Source organism: Prinia subflava, chromosome 10 (assembly GCF_021018805.1).
Source record: "Prinia subflava isolate CZ2003 ecotype Zambia chromosome 10, Cam_Psub_1.2, whole genome shotgun sequence".
NCBI lineage: Eukaryota > Metazoa > Chordata > Aves > Passeriformes > Cisticolidae > Prinia > Prinia subflava.
The window spans coordinates 16,011,076-16,031,398 of record NC_086256.1 but is presented as its reverse complement, the minus strand read 5'-3'; the positions used below and the strand labels follow the sequence as shown (position 1 = coordinate 16,031,398).

The 20,323-nt window shown below is 39.0% G+C and overlaps 1 protein-coding gene across 6 annotated transcripts in view; it reads left to right on the top strand.

The window, feature by feature from the left end:
* ZNF644 (zinc finger protein 644) overlaps positions 1-12,894 on the top strand; it is a 51,439-nt gene extending 38,545 nt beyond the window's left edge. For 5 of the 6 annotated variants that reach the window (XM_063407482.1, XM_063407477.1, XM_063407479.1 and 2 more), the window contains exons 6-7: positions 7,897-7,999; positions 8,478-12,894. In XM_063407482.1, the coding sequence (XP_063263552.1) occupies positions 7,897-7,999; positions 8,478-8,670 (296 nt within the window). In that variant the 3' untranslated portion in view covers positions 8,671-12,894. Of the gene's footprint in view, positions 1-431; positions 555-7,896; positions 8,000-8,477 lie in introns of all 6 variants that reach the window. The other variant, XM_063407484.1, reaches the window with a different exon arrangement.
* The last annotated feature ends 7,429 nt before the right edge of the window (positions 12,895-20,323 follow it).

Below are 20,323 nucleotides of genomic sequence, written 5' to 3'. Positions count from 1 at the left end.
TTGGTCTTATGGGTAAAACACTCAATTACTGCTTTGTCAACTTGACTTTTCAAATTCTCTTTATTGGAAATTCTGAAAGCTCTGAAATTTCTCGACAGAACTGTGCTATTCAAATTGCAGGATTGTATTTTGGCATTAGAGCTTCATTACGTGGAGATTTGTAGGAGCTTGGTAGTTGGTATTAAATGCAGAGTAGCCTACTGGGCTCAAGTTGCCTCCTTTCTGTTCTTTTTCAAATAACATGGTTTGGCTTAAAGCACTAGGTGGAAAACTAATAACGGTTAACTTGGATCCTTCTAATATACTAAACAATCGCGTCAATGCAGTGAATATATTTTAAACCATCTTTATTGCAGAAAACTTTTTACAACGCTTTGAGAATTTCATTTTTTGAAGAGAGAACTGGATTATAGTTTTCTTTTGAATGATAGGTATGCCTGTGAAGCTTAGAACGTGTGTGCATTGCAATACGACGTTTACAAGTGCTGTTAGCCTGTCCAACCACTTACGCGCTTATGCACGAAAGAAGAGTGCTGGACTTTTGACTGGGACAGGTATGTTTTGTTACAGATGTAAAAGCAAGTCTGTCTATGATACATTTTCTTCATCAGACTGGACAAAAGCATATGTCAATTCAAAATAATTTTGAAGCTTCTGCTGCTAAACAATTTAATTGCCGTAAAACTTCAGCAACTTGTAAGAAAATGTATGTTGCTGTTGTCCACTCTCATGTCTGATTTTCATTCTTAGTCTTTGATTTTGGATCCAACACTTAAGGTATGTAAGCAAAACTAAGAGATGGTTGCTTAAATTCATTCTCCTGTGATATCACCACTTCCAAACCAGATAGTTGGCCTTCTAATGAAGTGTTTTAAAGTATCTCAGAAATGAGAGCGGTGGGGAGAAAAAATGGCAACGATACAACTAGTAGTTTTTACTGTCTAGTGCATATAATTAGAAAGACTATTCCAGTAAGATAGGAAAAGCAAGTAATTTTGCACTTTGTATGTTTCTAACAACATATTATGTGTGCTTGGTTTCATATCTTGTTTGGCTCACAACCCAAATCTACCAGCTCTGACACTGAGTGAGGGTAGTACAGCATTTGGCAGTGCTGTTAATGTTTTTTATTAAAACATACTTCATTTTGAAATTCTTCTAATATGCCATATAATTTTGACTTGTTTTCAGAGAGCTGCAGATTGCTTGGCTGTAGGCAGTTCCTGAATTTACTTGGATTATTGCTGAGATTAGTGGGACTTCACATGGTCAACAGCAAATTGAGGAGCAGAGATGCAATATAATGAGGAAAATTTGGAGACGTGAAGCCTGAAATATTCTGTAATTAAGAAGGGCAACCATCAGTTTTCTGTGTCAACAAACACAGACTTCTACATAATGCTTTTGGAAAATGTGTAATCCTTTTTTTATCTGCAGATGTAATTTATTATGCTAAGAAGGACAAACTGAGTAGCAGGCTTTTTTTGTAGAAGGCTAAAAGAAATATTTTTATAATATGGGCCTGTGGCTGCCAGGTATTATGTTGCACTACATTAACGCTAAAACAAAGCAGATGTGGAAGGAAGTCAGCAGATGCAGTAATACCTAACATGTAGAAGAATATGCCTTTAGTCAATGATTCTGAAAGTTTTCATATTTATTCAGTAGAAGGGTGATGGTAGTGAGCTGCATTTACCACTGCTGTGATTTGATGTTAGCCCTGTGGTAAGTTCCTTTTCTTATATACCTACTGAGGAAGTATTTTTCAATAGCTGTATATTTAAATTGCACATTAATAACAGTAATTCAATGAAGGGGACACTGGCAAACAGGCTAGTACACAGAGATTGAATCCTGGACAAGCATTTTGTACCTAGCTTCCCTTTTGCTAAGTGAGAAAAGTGAAGGAAGCTTGTTTAGGTACTTTCAGAGGTGTTTTCTCTGAGAAACTTCTTTTGCTAGTGAAGAAATTGCATAGTCATCAGAACAGTTGCCACTTTTCTTAAAAGAATGGAAAGAAAAGTCATGAGTCATTGGACCTAGAAGTTGGTTTTGAATTAGGTTGGAAATAAAATGGGAGTAGAAACAAAGTTTAAATAAAAAGTTAGAAACACAAGTTTGGAAAAAAAAAGTCTTTTGTTCTCAAGCTGGAACTAAGCCAGATAAATAACTTATACCCTGCATAAAGGCCTATTGCTGAAACCGGTGACGTAAGGAGTCAATGTTGAGTTCTAGCAAAAACATCATGCAACCAATGTATATTTGCAGTAACTTAGTCATTATTCTGCTGCAACTCTGTAAACTTTGCTCATTGATTTCTCGTTCAAGCAAGCTTAATACAAGGCTTGTAGACCAAAAATACACTTCTAAACAGTTGTTCTGTTTGATATTCCACTTTGTAAGTTTTGTGAAGAGAATTATTTTAGTGCAAGATTTCACTAGTACACACTAGTTTTAAAGTATACATAAGTACTTGTTATGAGTATTGTTCTTGCATAGATCTTGGGTTTTCTTATTAAAAGATGGTTATGGTTGAGAGCAATTTTGAGATATCCACAGTTGGGCCTCAGCCACAGCTGAACCTTCAATGGTTTTCAGCCATTGTATGGAGACAATGAGGACATGTTTATACATGTTCCTTCTTCTCATTAAGCCTTTCTTATGTCTTCTAAAGCAAACGTAACTACCAAAAATAAATCACATCAGTTGAATAATTATCTCAGTTTCTTGCTGTAATAAAGTAATGGTGTCTAAACATGAACGCTGAAATTCTTTTATCTGGCAGTTGTTATGGGACCTATCTAGGTACTACTGTTTATTAGGAGAAACACATGAGAAATGTGATCTCTGCATGCCACCAAAGTGAAACCTTTCTGAGCATTACATTAGCTTATGTACTAGTCTCAGATTTTCCATTTGTCTACTCATGTTTTTGATATTGACTGTTACCATATTGCTCTTCTAGCAGATGCCCTGCTTCTTCAGTCAGTAATGTCGTCATTTTAGTTAAATCTTAGCCTGTTTTTCTTTTCAAATGTGTAACTTGACAGTTTTAGCAGTATAGTAGACAGAGTTAACCATAATGGTAGCTTTGGAGAATGGGCTCAAGAAAATCCTAGAAGTGAAAGTTAGTAGGCTGTTGGCTGGTTGAGGTTAGTCCTTAGTAAACTTTATTTGTGGCTACACCAGTAATGCATTGTAGATCCACTGTAGAGGAAATACTTGTGTCTTCAGACGTCTGGCTGGAACTTGTTTTATTGTTGTTATTCTGTCCAATTTTTAACAATATAATGATCTAATATCTCATCTTGAGTAGATGTTAGTTTCCTTTTATACCTGTTTTGATGTATGGCAACACATTGGTGTTTCTCAGAGCAAGTGGCCAACTTGCTTCTTTTTTCAAAGTATCTTTAGACCATTGGAGAAACCTACACAAAATCTTCAAAATGCATCTCACTCTTCTTTGTTGTAGTTGTACGTTCAGCTTCCTTTCTTTTTTGCTCTTGCTCCCTCCCGCCCTGACTCTCCCAAAGTTTGCTCTTGAGTCTTTCTTACACCCTGTCTTTCTACATCTTCTCTTTGTTGACTCTTTTCACATACTCAGTCTCTTATTACTGGCTTTCATCTTCTGGGAATCACCACTTTCTTCTTTGGTCTTTGCTTCTGTAGGCAGAGACTGCTTTGTCAGAAGTTTGGGAGGGGACAGTAAAGTACAGAGCAAGGAGTCTGGCCTTCAAGCCAACAATGTGACTAGAGTAGCAGTTCATGAGCTACTTTATGAACTGCTACATGTTCAAATAATTTCAAATGTTGTTTTGTCAAACTTGTAGCTGTGGAATGTTTGCGCTAAAAGCATATCAGGTATGCAGAAATCTGAGATCCACTGGCTTTGTGTGTCATTGGGTGCCGTGACAGTCGTCACAAATCAACTGGCAGGATGAGCTGATTTTCAGTATCCTGTAAAATCCTATAGGAAGCAAATGATAGGAGGGTTTTTTAAATGTACTTCACTGTGTAGTAGTGATGAGGATAGATAGCAAGTGATTGAATTTGAAAAATTAGTAACTAAATGTACAAGAAAGATGGTTCATTATCTTTTAGTTTTTAATTGGCAGTGTTCTGAAATGGTTAACTAGTTCCATTTCTGTGTCAAATTATTCAAGTTGTTTTAGCTTATGTACACTTTGACAAAAGTAATGAAGTCCGAAAAAAAGACCCAGCTTCAGTTTTCATGAAATGAGAAGCATTTCATGTTGGGGGACATCAGGAAGCAGAGCATTATAATTTGGAACTGCAGACCAAATGTCATGGCATGAAAGGGCTTCTAGTAACCTGTCTAGTTCACTTAGGTATGCTCATTGAAACCTCCTATGTCCACCTTCTTGTAGTCTTTCTTGATAAGTCATCACAGGGGGTTTTGTATGCCGTGTTTTTACCTAGCATATATTTTTCGAAGTAGTGTGCTCTGAAATTTTACATAAGTATCTCAAGGAGTTTCCTCCCAAGTTTGATAGTCTTTTGACGTTTTAAACGGGTTGTTTCTCCATGGTGTTGTATCAGCAGTTTGAGGAAGTGATGTGACTGGATGTTTACAAGAAGTTTTTCAGTTATCAACTAGGAAACACTGGGTGGCCAAACTTGAAAGAGAGTTCTTCCAAAAAGATGTAGGCCTTTATGGAGAATGAGGAATGATAGTTTGGAAGCTGTTATAACTACAAAGTGGGTGTTAAAGGTAGGTAATTCCTGCCTCTCTATGCAATGGTAGGTAATTCCTGCCTCTCTAGCAAATTGCTGCGGTTTCCATGGATCTTACTAGAGCTAAATTATCCTTGATAATTTAGGATATTCCCAGATGTGATAAAATTCCCATCTCTTCCCAGATGTGATAAAACTCCCGTCTCTTCCCAGATGTGATAAAAATGTACTTTCTGAGGAGGTCATGTTTTGTTACAGTAAAGGCTTAGAAAAAGCAGGAACTGAGTTTTGGCCAGAACATGGCTACTTTATGGGGAAACAATGGCTGAGGCAATTGTGTGATTTACTTGATGTTTGCAACTACTTGTAAGCATCATATCAACAGTACTCGAGCACATGCATATGACTTTATTTAAACTTGTTGCTGTCTGGATAGACAAAATGAAATTAATGTGATGGTTACTGGTACACATGCTCATAACTGCTGTTTGAATTGTTGTTTTCAATGAGCTTTACTCAGATATTCCTCCTCCTTCACTTACTTTCCATCTTCCATGGAGTGACTTCAAAACGGTGCTGCTTTGAGCTCCCTGAAATGTGAAAGAATATGTTCACCATCTCAGAAGACAAAGGGAACAAAAAATGGCCCTTGCAGAACACAGGTTTAGTGTTCTTAGTGTTTTCTGTCTTTTATAACAGCTTCTTGCTTGAGCAAATCTACTTGCAAATTTAGCTAAGTTTCTCTGAGAATTCTTAGTGTAATTTGAATCCTTTTTCGTGGTCTTTTACTGTGATATTTTCTTCTCTTTGTTTTATAATTCCATTATGTAGAGCCTCCATCATAAATGGCTCAGAGAACATGGCCTTTCATTTGTTTTCCTTGTTTTCCCACTGTTCGTGGAAAAAGTACCTTTCAAGGAAGTCGAGGCTACCTCTCCTGGTTCATTATGGCAATTTCTGCCGGTGTTGCTGTTGCTTGATTGCACAGTAGTTCAGAGGGTTTTTTTCTTAGAAGATTATACACACACAAAGGTGTCAGGAATCTGTTAGAGAAGACCAATCCAGGGCTTAAAGGAAAGGGAAAGCTCTCTGAAATGCTCCAGATGTATGTGAGTAGAATCAAATTTCTTAATGGGAATGAATATCTTTGCCAACGTCAAGGAAATCAGCAGGTTCTTGTTCCAAATTCAGGTTGGCCTCTCTAGGAGGAGTCTGTTGGCACTATTGCTTGTTTTTTTTTTCCATTCATATAAACTGACGTCAACTAACCGTCATCAGATGCAACTCATGGACATGTTTGCATTTGGATAATACCAATTTTTGTTTCTCTTCTTCCATGATGTTCCACAAAATTGGCAAAGCTTTTGCTGTAATAACTACTGAAGATAAGTTGCCCCTCATAAAAACAGTTCTCTTCAATGTATTGGTGTCTGGGTTCCAGTATTTTATCCACTTACATTGTTGATGGTGTTACTGAAGTTGTGCTATGTAAAATATTTATATATGTGGTAGATCCTACCTGATATGATAGTTAGCTTTTCTCTTCCTAATTAAATGAAGAAAATGTTTCTGGTGAGAGAATAAAGTATTAGGAACACCTTGAAGCTTTTCCAGAAGCATCTTGGAGATTTCTCTCTCTCTCCCCCCACCACCTTGGGTTATTGCCCTTTTATCCAGACTGGTTTTGTTGTTGCTGTCAGAAAAAAAATGCTGTTAAGTCTCATTTTCCCAAGGTTGATCTGAAGAAATCTCTCTAGATTGGTGTCTGCTTTCCACTTATTTTATTGGTTCTCTGATACCTTCAAACCTCAGAAATTCATTCTAAATTTTAGATAGGTAGGAATCTTTAGGTCTGTGGGTAGAACTAGTAAACGTCTGGTATGTCTACCAAGTTAAAAGTTGGGCTACAAGGTGAAAGGTTGAGAGGTGCTCATTTGGAAGGCATGAGAAAAATTAAGGATACAATCAAGACTGTATGTTCTTTAAATCAGCATGTTTTACCTCACCAGATGATGTCTTATGCTTCAGAATGCTAAGAGGTTAATTCTTCTGTTTTATATTTTATAGGAGTCAAAACTTTAGCCAAGTGTAACCATTTTTTTTCCCCGTTTTACTGTTAAGATGCTTCAGTAGCATAGCATTATGCCTTCTCGGTATCAAGAATACCACCTGGTACTGTCTTTCTGGTTTCTGTGGAGTTTTTGTTGAAGTGGTGTAACTGGTTGTTTGCAAAACGTTTTTGTGTGGGAGTTCTATTGTTGGTGTCTTGTGTTTCGGAATAGAGTATAGCTAGATACACTTCTCAGTTGAAACAGTCACAAACTTCTTGAGCTTTATCAGCTGTTTGCATCATAACAATATTAATTCAGTTTAATCCACTCATTCCCCACTTTGGCTGCTTCTTAGAATATCCAGTTTTTGTTTCATATTCCCATTACATTTGCTTGTGGGAGATACAGACCTCAAAGCTATCTGAACTCATTTGCTATGTGTTTCCTGTTCACATATTTTACTTTCATACACAGTTTCAAATGCTTAGACTGAATTTAAAGAGTGGCCTTGCCATCCTTGTTGATTGTCCTAATACCAGCTCCCACTGCCAAGGACTAATACATAATTTTTGTGAGCTTCATTAGAATTCAGACAGGAGTGAAGGGGAAGCTTCATTTGAAATTCTTAGAACAAAATGACAGATTTTTGCTTTGTGTTGAAAACAAAGGGCAGGTGTTTTATTCAAACTAGAAGTTCCTGATTGTACTAGCTGAAAGCTACAACTTCATAAAGTTGTAACTTGGTTGAACTTGAGTGGTCTTATGATGTTACTTGAATTACAAAACGAGTTCTGAAATTTTGATAGTGTGTTATGCATGAAAGGGAATTTCCAGTGATGTTTTGCTTCTGTATAATTCTGCAATAGGTTTGTAGGTGCTTGCTGATACTAAACCAACAGTTTAATGCTGAATGTCAGTTATCTAGTCTTTCAAAGAGCAAGCACAATGCTAAGCTAAAAAAACAGCTTCATGTGTCTTGCCAGTATATTTCTTAGAATAAGCTGTAATTGTTTTGGAGTTAGGTTATAGTTAAATATAGAAAAACAAGGAGGTAGATGTCTTCATTATTGCTGTAGGGAATACTTACTGAATATCTCTGACTAACACTCATTGAAATATTGCTTTCACATATGAAAATTTCTCTTTTTAGCTTTAGACTGTAAGCAAAAGAAGTCAAGGTCAAGATCTGGAAGCAAGAAGAAAATGCTGCCGTTACCTCATAGTGCTGATGAAGTTTACATACTCAGATGCAGGTACATAGTGTTACTTTCATTGGAAGAATACATTCTTAAGAGCTTACTAATGTTGGTCATAAACAGATTCATGATTGTATCCATAAATGTTTGTGATTAAATTGAATAAGGGGGAAAGGAATTGCCTGTTGTCATTAATTTGAACAAGAGGATTAGATTCAGTCACACTTGGGTGTTAGATTGCCAATTGTTTCTCTCGCTAAAATCTTATTGGTCATGTCTGAGTAATATTCTGTCCTTCAAAAGAAACCTTATGCAAGAAGAACAGATTGTTATTACTGGCATTGAAAGTGTCAGAATGTGAGTTGTATAAGCTGCAGGGTTTTGTGCTCACAGTACTAGTGAACTCCATTACTAAGTGTAAAACATGTAGAAACAAACTTCAAGAAAATTAAGACTTTCTTCTTACTGGCTTTATTTTATAATTTTTCAGTAGAGATAGATGCATCTTGATGGATTAATTTTAATATTTGCATAGGTTTTGTGGTCTGGTCTTTCGAGGACCTTTGTCTGTTCAAGAAGACTGGATAAAGCACTTGCAGCGACACATTGTCAACGCAAATCTTCCACGGACTGGAGCTGGCATGGTTGAAGTCACATCACTACTTAAAAAGCCTGCTTCAATTACTGAAACTTCATTTTCTTTACTGATGGCAGAAGCAGCATCATAGAACACAGAAACATTTTAAATTTTAATTGGATGTAAATTTGAAATACTTCATCATTTTTTAAAATAAATTGCTACACTAAATTATGTTTATAAATGCTAAAGACAGAAAATAGAGGAAGTGGATTACAGTAACATCAAAATAAATTGAATACTTAACAGTTACAGTAAGTAGTCTTTATATTTTATATAGGGTGGAAGATGTGTTTTTAAGGTTTATTATGTTTTTGTCAGTTACTGTGTTCACTATCAATACAAGACCATTATATGTATGGCAGCCATTTTTAAATTGTTGCACATGGGTACTTAAAAGACAGATTTTAATAAAACAAAGAAACCACGTTCTCTTCAGTGTTACCCAAATCAAGATTCTGTTTATTCCAAAAAGAATTACATAGTAAAATAAGATACTATTATATTTTGTTTGTATGTATGTAGTGTTTTGTATAATACCAAGAACTGCTAATACAATTTACTCAACTTAGGGCATTAAATACCATGTACTTCATAGTTCAAGAGACTGTTTCGTTCAAATAGGGCAATTAGTACTATTCTATCTAGGTGTGTAAGTGTTTTTTTTTAAATCACATGAGGCTTTTTGTACTAAAAAGTGGAGGGAAACTTGTTTAAACAAATTTCTAAGAGAAATATGTACATAATACTGGAAATTTGTGGTAAGGAAATATTCTTTACTTCAGTTGCATTTCTCACTGACAATAAAGTGGTGCATCCATGCTACCTCCTACTTGTCAACAAAGATGGTATTTACCCTTATGTTTTTGTATCATAGTAGATTCAATCCAACTTTATTACAAAGCATCTTTTTGTTAACAAGTTTGTTACTTTTATGACAATTTACTTAAAGTCTGACTTGCTTACAGAAGTTTGCCTCTACTATTTTATTTAACACTGTAGAAATGTACTAATAAGCATTGCTCACTACACAGTTAGAGTAGGCTTTTCATTTATAATTCTGTTTAAAAGATTGATCATTTTAGAAAATTCAAACACAGATTGAAATGTTCCTACATATGAAGAGAATGTTTACAACTTAAATTTAGAGCTTGTTTTGGATGTGATTATATGTATGAAAACTGTAACACTATGCTCATGCTAAGGACCTACTTACAGAATTATTGAAATAAATGTGCTGTGAGGATGGAAATATGGTGCAGGTGTCTTGGTCATGATGAATTGTGTTTGTTCATTTAAACTGTCTTCAGAACATGATTTTTGTTTAAATCAAATTAGATTCCTCTACAAATCAATTTTGTATGCAAGTAACATTTCATTTTACTCATATAGGGTAACAGATACTGTAGTTAAGCCAAGGATATGCATTGATATTTTCTTTATATGTAAATAAAGTTAAAAGCAGTTAAAGCAAGAGGAGTATTTTGGTAGAGTATATACATACCTCACTGCCAGTGAAATTGCTTTCCTATGGTATATCTCCTTACCAGAAAAATCTCTAAATAAAAAGGTTTAAAGAAAATCTAAATGTCTATAATGTGAAGCATTTATTTGCATTGTGTGAATTAAGTTTGTGGAATTGATTTGTCTTGCTTGAGATTAGAATCTTCTCATGATCTTAAGTAAAAGTACATTTACTTGCAATAAACTGAATTGTTCACAGACGCATTACATTTGATTGGTGGAAAGTATGAATAAATGTCTCTTCCTGGATGCAGAGTTCAGAGTTAACAGATGAGGCTTTTTAATGTTCTGATAGAATAGATGGGCTAAAAATGCACAACTGTGCAAGACAGAGGCCTCAGACAAGGCCATCCTAGCTCTGTCAAGGCTATCATTAAATTAGTACTGTCAGGTGTTTAACTGTACAAATTGCTACAGTTAAGTTTAGCTTTCGTGCTGAAATTTATTCTCTTGTAAGTGGAAAATTTACATTGTTACATTTAAAGGCTAGAGGAATAAATACTTTAGAGATTTTAGAAAAGATAACTGGGATGTTGAAGTGTATTGCAGACAAATCATGTGTATTCAGACTGACAAATTTCTGAATTTGTGGATACTTGTGGGACTTTTTTATACAATGTGAAAACTGACGATTTAAAGCAACGTGGTGCAACAGAGTAGAGGGAAGTGATCACATCACCTTGAATGTTTATAATGCTTTAATAGAGTGCTTGTTTACCCTTCTCACCAAAAAAGGTGCTTGTGAGAGCACCATATTTTATGGCTGTTTAGCAAATGAAAAAATCAATTTAAGTGCAAATGATATTTATCTAGTGTTGTTAAGAATGCTTGTAAGGTGAAGCCATACTGTGCAGAATTTTGCATTAGCAAAAACCTCATACTAGATTGATAACAATAATTTTAAAAACCCTAGTTAATTCTATTTAATTCATTAAACCCCAATAGTGAGCTACTTTATGTAATACTAAAATGCAAGGTTGTGTCCGAAGAGCAGGGAGCTCTAGGGCTGATCAGTTTCCAAAAAGAGATTCTAGAGAAGCAGTTTTCAGTGACAGGCTTTGTGCCCTCCTGGCATCAGATCCTTGTGGTATAGTTCAAAAAGTATGTAGGAGTTCCAGAACTCTTCTGATCATTAAATTATTTGCATATGTGGTTGATACAGGCTGAATAATCTTTTTTAAAAAAAGAGTACTATTAATTGTCCTTAGCCTCTATTCCTCAAGTGGGCTATTTGTTTCCCTGTTTTTTCTTGTTTGGAAATAGGTATTTATCATTATCTACACAAAAATATAAATCCCCCTCTCTGAATTTACCAAAATTCTAAATAATGTAGTAGAAGAGAGTGAATCAAGTCAGTCACTTTGGGATGCCAGTCTGATGTTATGTGGCTTGAGGGGCTCTGTGGCAGTCTGTGCTGAAGAGCTGGACTTCCAGAGTTGCCTGCCTAAACACCAAGTGTTAGTCTGTTCAGGTTGGCTTAGATTGCTTTGGGTTAAAGGCTGTAGTGGCACAGTGATTTTTGTTTGGTTGATTTTGGTTCTTTATCACAGTCCTACTTGTTTCTGAAGTTATCCTAGTTTCTGGTAAAGGTCTCTTTAGTAGTAGCCTCAGGAAAATTGTAGAAGACCACCCTCATACACTTTTCATAAGATGATGGCCTATATTCCCTAGTCTCAGTGATATTTCCAAATCCTCTTCAAAAATTAAAACTCTGCTTGCATTCCTTGAAAAGGTGTTTCTGCAGAACCTTGGATAGGTGATTAATTTGAAGTGCCCGTGGTAGCTGCTGCCCAGTGACAGCGTGTTCAGGCTGGACACACAGGAAGCAGAGGTGAGCAGACAGCCCTTGTTGGGCATCTCCTGCGTTTGCCTGGTGCTGCTTTGTGTGGACTGCCCCCACGGGCTGAGGGGGTCCGGCCCTGCCCGCAGATCCAGCCCCTCCCTCAGGGCTCGCGGTCCCCGGGCAGTGGTGTCAGGGAGTGAGCTGGCTCCCGCTGGGAGAGGAGGGACTGACCACAGGTGTCCGTAGCTGTTGGGGAGGCAGAGCGAGCGCGGCCGTGCCGGAGGCGGGCATGTACCAGGTGTGAGTCTGGGCTGTGTTTGAGCTGTGTGCCTGTGCTCATTCCTGCTGTTTCAGCCATGCTCAGGGAAATCACCAAGCTTTTTGAGGTAAGTGATCACAGGAGAAATGCGAGTTGTGAACTGGGGCTCAGAGAAGAGCATCCCAAGTGTCTAAAGGTCAGTGTCACAGGACTGAGATAGGAAGATGCAATGCTAATTTGACTGTGATGCTTTTCCTGGGTTAGTTATAGTTCTAGGTTTCCTGCAGTGCTTTAAAGAGGGGTTATGCATTAAATCCACCTGATTCTGAAAACCTACAGCAGATAAATCAGGCTGAACAAATGTGGGAACGTTAGCAGTGAATAACAAGTACTTGCTTTTAACTAAATGGTTATGGGCTGTGAACAAACCCTGTTTAGTTCAGCACTATGGTTAACAGACTTTTCCACTTTTTATAACGGTAGTTAGTGGCCTGGATATTTAAACACCAGTTTCATATTTTAAAAATTGATTTATATAGTTTTGAATTTGTTTAAAGAAAACCCCAAACTTTTTAGGGTGGTGCTTACTTTAAAAAGCTGACTGCATTATTATTTCAGATATTTCAATCCACCATGCTTTGTAGGTGCTGTTGCCTGATACATGGGTAGCAATTGTGATGTAATGAAAACATTTGGCCATAGTGCCAGGTTTGTAATTTCTTGCAATAAAATGTTCCTTTTTAACACTGCAGGCTTCTTGGTGTTCTTCCCATTGCTCGGAGGTGAGCTGCACTGTACGTGTCATTTAACCAGGGAATTCGGCCCCAGCCAGAGCAATTGTGTGGCGATCCAGAAGGTAGATTTCCTGGCTGTAGCCACCTGAAAATTTGGAGAGGTGAGGCAAGAAGGGGGGTATTTACATTCCAGTGTTGGAGACTAAGGATGAAAATTGATGGTGGAGGAAATGCCACCAGAGTCAGGGGCCCAAATCTGAAGCTGAATTCCAAGTGACACTGGCTCTCGTCTGTGCCCATCTGCCCACTTTTCTCTCTGTACAATTTGGTCTCACTGCTGCCTTCTCTCCCAGTTAAGAGCAATTTTTCTTTGCAGCTTTGGCTGCCACATGTACACTGAAAAACCCAGTCTGCCTGGTGCTCTGCAAGTCCTGGTCTCCTCCTGCAGCATGACAGGATCCATTGCCATACCACAGTCATTCACCCACACTGTAAGAAAAAAGTGCAGAGGTTGGTCAAGTACAGCATAAAAGACTGTTGGGGGGTGTGTTTGCTTTAAATAAGGGTTGGAGTGGGGATCCCTTCCATGTTTTGCCAAGGCTGAACTCTGGCACTGCTCGTTTTCATTTCTAGTTGTGCTATAGGCTAATAAACTTACATTTTAAAAAAGCAATTAAGAAATCTCTCATTAGTGCCCTATCCCCCTATTAAGATTTGAGCATAAGTCAGCCAATAGCCTTTTCATAAAAATTCCTAGTAATACTCAAGTCCATCAAGTAGAAAGACCTTGTGGTGCAGTAGCTGGTGTCTCTGCAGTGCTTGCCCCTCAGGGCAGTGGTGGTGGCTGCCTTGGCTGGTGTGCAGGTGGCTCCCGTGTGCCAGAATGGCAAGGGGAGGGAGCTGGGCAGCGTGTCCCTGGCTATGAGGGTGGCTTGCACAGGTTCCCTGAAGACTGACATGGAGTTATTTTGGCTAAAAATAAAAATTGGAATAAATGCATTCCTGTGGGAAGGCTCTTCTCTAAGAAGAGGCAAACTATTTCACAAAAGCCCTGAAAGATTTTTCTCCTGCAGGCTCCCATGCTCTTTTCACTGCGGTTAAAACCCAAGCAAATAACATCCTCAGTAACTGTGAGCCCAGAGGTTCCAGAATTCCAACTCTTACTGTCCAGTTAGGGAACAAAGAGAGCCTTGGAGCCTTTTCAGAGCTTCCAAAGTGCTTGTACTCCTTATGTTGCATAAATCATAACACTTTTGGGCTTTCTAGCCTGTATTTTCACTTGAAAGTACACCTTTAACTCGTAAGATCTGAGGTTTGTGTACCAAGTGATGATAACCCTTCTGCTTTTATGTTAGAGACCTGCAACATGAAACATGCTTACATGATACTCATGGTAAGTGTTTGTAAATATAATCTGCCTCTTTTTAAAAATGTGTTTATTGGAAACTGAAAACTTCACATGTAAACCTTTGATTATATATCTTTAAGTCAGCAGCAGCTGTGAATTATGTTTGTAGCTCTCTGTAAAACTTGGCCAAATCCATACTCACTGCTGCAGCAACAAATGCTGAAGCTCTGAATCCCATTGTGCTCTTTGAGACAGCTTCAGAAAATAATAGACTGATAAAGGAGAATGCAAACTAACACCATTAATCTGTGTTTTAACCAAATAAGGAACTGTGTGTCACCCAGGTACAAGTCTTGCTGACAAGAAGTAATTCTTTCATCTGTCTCTTCCCTGAAAAAACTTAATTGTGTGAAAGTAGGAGAAAGGAAACAGCCTTATTTAGATAAAAAGCAGGGGGAAAAAAATCTTTTGAAAACAAACAAAAAACCCATAGGTTGAAAGAGAAACTGCAAAGAGAAGACAGTATAAGCCTGGGGTTGACACTTGTAGTCCCTGGAATCTAGCTGATGGCTGCATTTGCTGTGCCTCCAAGTCTTCAGGGCTGCACTTCAGTTCCTGGCACAGGGGAGGCTGGGGCAAATACTATCCTTAGCCAAACAGCCAAGGAAGGAGTTTTCACCTTAAACTGTTAAAGAGATAGGCAGTGACAGGAAGGAGGCTTTAAAACCCATTTTTTGTGTTGGAAGTCAACTGCACCCATTCCTTTTGCCATCTGGAGTACATTTATGAAGTGCTGTGTATAAATTCATAGACACTTAGTCCAGTCATGAAAGAACATGAGCTGCTCTTCCCAAGTTATAAATTTGCTACTGACATCTGATTTTTCAGGTTCTGTTCTTGATAGATTGCCATTCATTGCCTCCAAAAATTTTCTCCTTTACTATTTGACATCCATTATTTTGCAACATTCTCTTCTCACTGAAATAACCTCCACTACTCAACCCAGTGTTCTCTGCAGCTGACCATGAGTGTAATGAATGACTGAAGACCCTGACCCAGAATGTGAGTGTTCTCGCAGGATCCCAAACTCATTTCTTTGCCCTCAGGCCCAGGTTCCCATCTGGGAACAGTATTTAGCCGCGTCTCACTGGGCTGCTAACCTGACCGCTTTCATTATCTTCATTCCTAGCTTGGCTTGTTTTCCCTTTCCTCAGTTTTTGCTTATATCCACATTTGGGGTTTTGTCTTCATTTTCCATCTCTCTTTTTCTTTAGGATTTTATTTTACCGCTGGCTGGCAGTGATGAAGCTTTTTGGGAAAGTCCTATATTACTGTGAAAACAATACTGCTTAGTGTTCTTAAAAGCATATTATTGGCCAGATTTATGGTTTGTTTTATATAGACACAGTAGCTCTCTATACCTAAATGGAGGAGGGAGGAGGAAATGTTTAGATTTTAGAGTGATTTTGGGTTACACAAACCAAAAATCCCAAGTTATACAGTTGTTACCAACCCTCAACACTGCTGCTGGGAGCTGAACTCATAAGTTACCTTCCTCTTTTGTCTGCATAGGGCTGAATTTATTGTCTTGTCTTTTCTTTCTGGCAGCCTGTCTGAAATCACAGAAGTATTTAGAAAATGGAGCATTTGCTTGAATGATTTTTGTGCATACACATCTGGTTAGGTCCTTTGAGCAAAGCAAAACAGGGATATCTATTAAAAACTGTTAAAAACATTGGTGATAAGAATCTCAGCCCATTTACTGATGAAAGATAAATGTGATAGATGGCATGAAATCCTTAGGAAGTTAAACTGTGATTTCAGATTTGGGTGGAGAACAGTGCAAGAAGTATGTGAGCAGCCCTTTCCACTACCAGCAGCAAAATCAGCAACCTACAGGTTTCTGTAATTTCCTGCATTATGGAGCAGTTGGCACCCAGTTCATAAAGGGTGGGGACAACAGGGGTCAGCCCTGCTTTCCAGTTGCTCCTGCTGCAGTGCATGTTGTGTGCTGGGCTTGATGGCCCAGACTTTTCTTCTTGCTGCATTAGAAATAGAAAGCAGTGCGTGTGCCACAGGAGAGTATTTTAATCTGGGCACTTTTTTTTTTTTTTTTTTTTTTTTTTTCTGAAGTGGAAGGTGCTTATCTTGCTTTATCTACAGACTTCAGACTTTCCTCCTACCTTAACAGATTATGGATGTCAATCCTGGCTGGCTGGTGCTAGGCATTGAGCTGGTACTGGTCTGAGAGAGATGCTTGAACAGCCTCTGAGAACTCCCCATGCTCAAGCAGTCAAGGCTGCATTTGAATTAGGTGCTGTGTTGAGTTTGCATGACAAGCTTTTGGTAGCAGGAGGGGTCATGGGGTGGCTTCTGTGAGAAGGCACCAGAAATTTCCCTTATGTCCAATAGAGCCAGGACCTGGCTGGACCCACCGCTGGCCGAGCCCGAGCCCATCAGTGATGGTGGTAGTGACCTTGGGATAGCGTATTTAAGGGGATAAAACTGTACAGCTTCAACCAGAGAAAGGAGAGAGAATATGTGAGAGCCACAACTCTGCTGACACCAAGGGCAGTGCAGAAAGAGGGGCAGGAGGTGCTCTGGGTGCCAGAGCAGGTTCCCCTGCAGCCCGTGGTGGAGACTGTGGGTAGCTGTGCCCCTGCAGCCTGTGGAGGTCCAGGGAGGAGCAGAGCTCCACCTGCAGCCTCTGGAGGACTCCACACTGGATCCAGTGAATGCCTGAAGGAGCTGTGACCCCAAAAAGAACCTATGATGGAGCAGTTCATGAAGAACTACAGCCTGTGGGAAGGACTCGTAATGGAGAATTTCATGGAGAACTGTCTCCCAGGGGAGGGACTCCATGCTGGAGCAGGTAAGAGTCTGAGGAGTCCTGTCTCTGCACAGGGAGAAAAGGCAGAGACAACCTGTGATGAACGGACTGCAGTCCATGGGGGGGAGGGGGGAAAGCTAAGCCCAGAAGAACGAGCGAGTGGGGGGGAAGGTGTTTTAAGATTTATTTTGTATTTCTCATGACTGATTTGATTGGTAATAAATTCAACTAATTTCCCTGAGTTAAGTCTCTTTTGCCCATTGATGTGATTTCTCCCTATCCTTATTGTGACCCATAAGCCTCTTGTTGTATTTCTCTCCCATGTCCAGTTGAGAAGTGACAGCACAGCTTTTGTGGGCACCTGTTGTCCTGTGAGGGTCAGCCCACCACAGGTACTTTATTTCAGCTCTCTGTCTCTTGAGAATTTCACCAAAGCTGAAAATCTGTTCTACTGTTGCTGTTATCACTGTTGCACAGAGAGAAAGCCTGACAGGTCTGGAATCACAATAAAAATTGAGCTGTTACAGAAAATTGAACCAGATGTATTCAGAGCTTCAACTGCTTCATGTTTCTGCTGCCAGGAAACAGCAGCACGTGCTGCCCGCAGCCAGAGCTACTCTTTGCTGCTGTCACAGGGAGCTCGTTTATTATCAGAGCAAATCTGAGCACTTTCCCAATTTTTTTTTTACTTTCCTTGCATGTACTTTCTCTCAGTTCCTTTCCCCTGCCCTCAGGAGAGTGTGTTGTGTTGTTTTTAACTGGAAAGGTTCTTGTTAAAATTCCTTCTTAATTCCAGAAGACTTGCAAAGGTGAGATTTTTATCCCTCTTCACACTGCAGATCGGAACTGCCCTGCCCAAAGGTGGTCTCTGCACGGAGGTTAATGAGACCCATCTCCAGGTCTGTACCCAGGAACCATGGATCTGTGTCTGGAACTGTGGTAAATCAAATGAAATAGCAAGTACAAATGTAGCCTTTCACCATGTGGGTACTTTGCCTTGATTAACAGTCAGAATTGTTTTGATCTTACTCAAGAGAAAGGCAGTATAAAATCCTTGTGTTGTTTAGGTATGGTTGGTGCTGTGATGGGTAAATGGGGATGGCAGAGCTGTAGCCAAGGATGGGGTTATGGACACACCAAATGAAACCACATCCCAGTTCTCAAGCTTTCCTGAACATTATTAAGTTCTTCATTAAAATTCACTTGATCCCTGACCTGATTTGTGCAAGGAGCTAATTGGAGAGAGGATTTTTGCCTACTGCTAAAAAGATTGCTCAGAAAAATCTAAGTCATGAAAAGTTAGTGAGATTCATCTCCTTTAAAGTACTCTATTTGAGAAGTTAATAGGTGGGGCATAAGAAAAGCAAAATGTTTTTAATTTTTTTTGAAGAAATAGAAGAAAAAAAGATTTGCAAAGTCTTTGAAAAACAGGTGCAGCTAACATCTGATGTGGAAAAAATATATTGATACTTCAAGATCAGATATTATGTAAGAGAATAGTAAAAGTGATTAAACTACTTTGGGGAGCCCTAATAGACGTTATCTACTGTTTCTAAATGTGCATGAATCCCTGAATATTTTGTGGTCTCCGCCACAGAAAACATTTTACACTTTAGAGCAGGAACTGCAAGACGACAGGAGAGAGTTATCGCACTGCAATATTTTCATTAGGATTGTGCAAGATAAGCCACTTGCCATAAAATGGGAGGAGGAGCGTGCAGTGGAACCCACGTGTGCCGCAGCAAGGCTGGTAATTAGAATGTAGCCAGGCAAAATCACAAGGGGATAGGTAATAAAAGAAAGCTTTAATGTGATTTAAATACCGTGACGGAGTTGCGTTCAGTGACAGCCTGGTCACGGAGCGGAGAGGGAGAGTCTCCTCTGCAGAGCCATCTGCGGGCACCGCCGGCCGCCTCCCGGCCACGGCACCGCCGGGGCCCGGCCCCTCCGAACCTCCCCGGGCCCTCCACTGGTGTTCCCAAGCCCGCTGTGGGTGTGTGTTACCTTCCTTTAGAGCATCACGGGCTGATTTGCACCGCTCCTCAGGGACTGCCACCAGCAGAAGGCAAGGCAGCTCCCATTCCTAAGTCCCGGCCCAAGCTGCTCTGTGCTTCTCCTGGGAAACGACTTTTCTGGGAATTGATCTCAGTCACTTCTCTCTCTGCTTTTCTTGTCAGCTCTTGTCTTGGCTCTGAGGGGAATCGTCTTCTTACACCTCTCTCCTTCTGATTGCACTACATAAAAAGAAATAGCATTTTTTTCTTGCATGTCATAAATAAGGAGGCATAATTGTTGCCTTATTTGTAAGACTCTACTTGGACCACATAGTTTTGTTAGTCAAATTTATTCTGTAAAGAATATTCTTTACAGAACAAAGAATTAAATTATATTCTGAAATATAAAAAAAAAAAATTATTTTACATTTCTATAAAATATCCATCTAACTGGGTATTTTATAGAAATAACAAGTTCATAAACAGTTTCTGTAAGTTACATATTTTTAATTTAAATATTTTACTGAAGTTGATCAGTTATTTCTGAACAGTCACTCATCAGGTTGGATGTAACTGCTGTTGTTGGTGCAATTTGGGAGAGAACTGCTTTTCAGAAGTTTTCTTTACACTTTAAGAGGATGGAGGCAGGTAATGAGACAAGTATCAAATGTGAGAACAAAAAAGGATAATCTGGAAAATTGTCAGTGATGGATAATTAGTCTCCAGGGCATTGTATTTCTAATTGTCCCAGGCTGTGTTTAAACATGTCATCAGGATTAGGGGGAAAACATCTGTTTTCTATAATATTCTAATAAAATAACTTACAGACCTCAGGGTCATTTCCAGCAGCTGTATATAACCAGAGTAGATTACTAATTAAGAGACGATGCAGGTACAGTAATTTGGATGCTGGATCTAAGAGTTTCACTGGAATGGAGATTGTATCAAGCAGGCTGATGCAGGTATGGGCTTTACCTGCAGCCTGCTGAGCAACAAATGTGGCAAAACTGGAAAGCAGCAGCTGAAGCTGGCCGCCTATAACTCATTTACTGCGCTCTGCAATAAGCCTTACAAAAAAATTTATGGAGCAGATGGGCAAGAAATGTTCATAGCCTTATGTGCCTACAACTTTTGGTAAACAGATAGAAATGAATGTATCTCAGGAGTTCCTCACTGAGACTCTTGGGTCTTGTGAAAACATAAAATGGGTCTGCTGGGAAAGGATTCTTGAGCTTTGAAACAAAACCATCATGGATGTAGTTAAAAATAGGA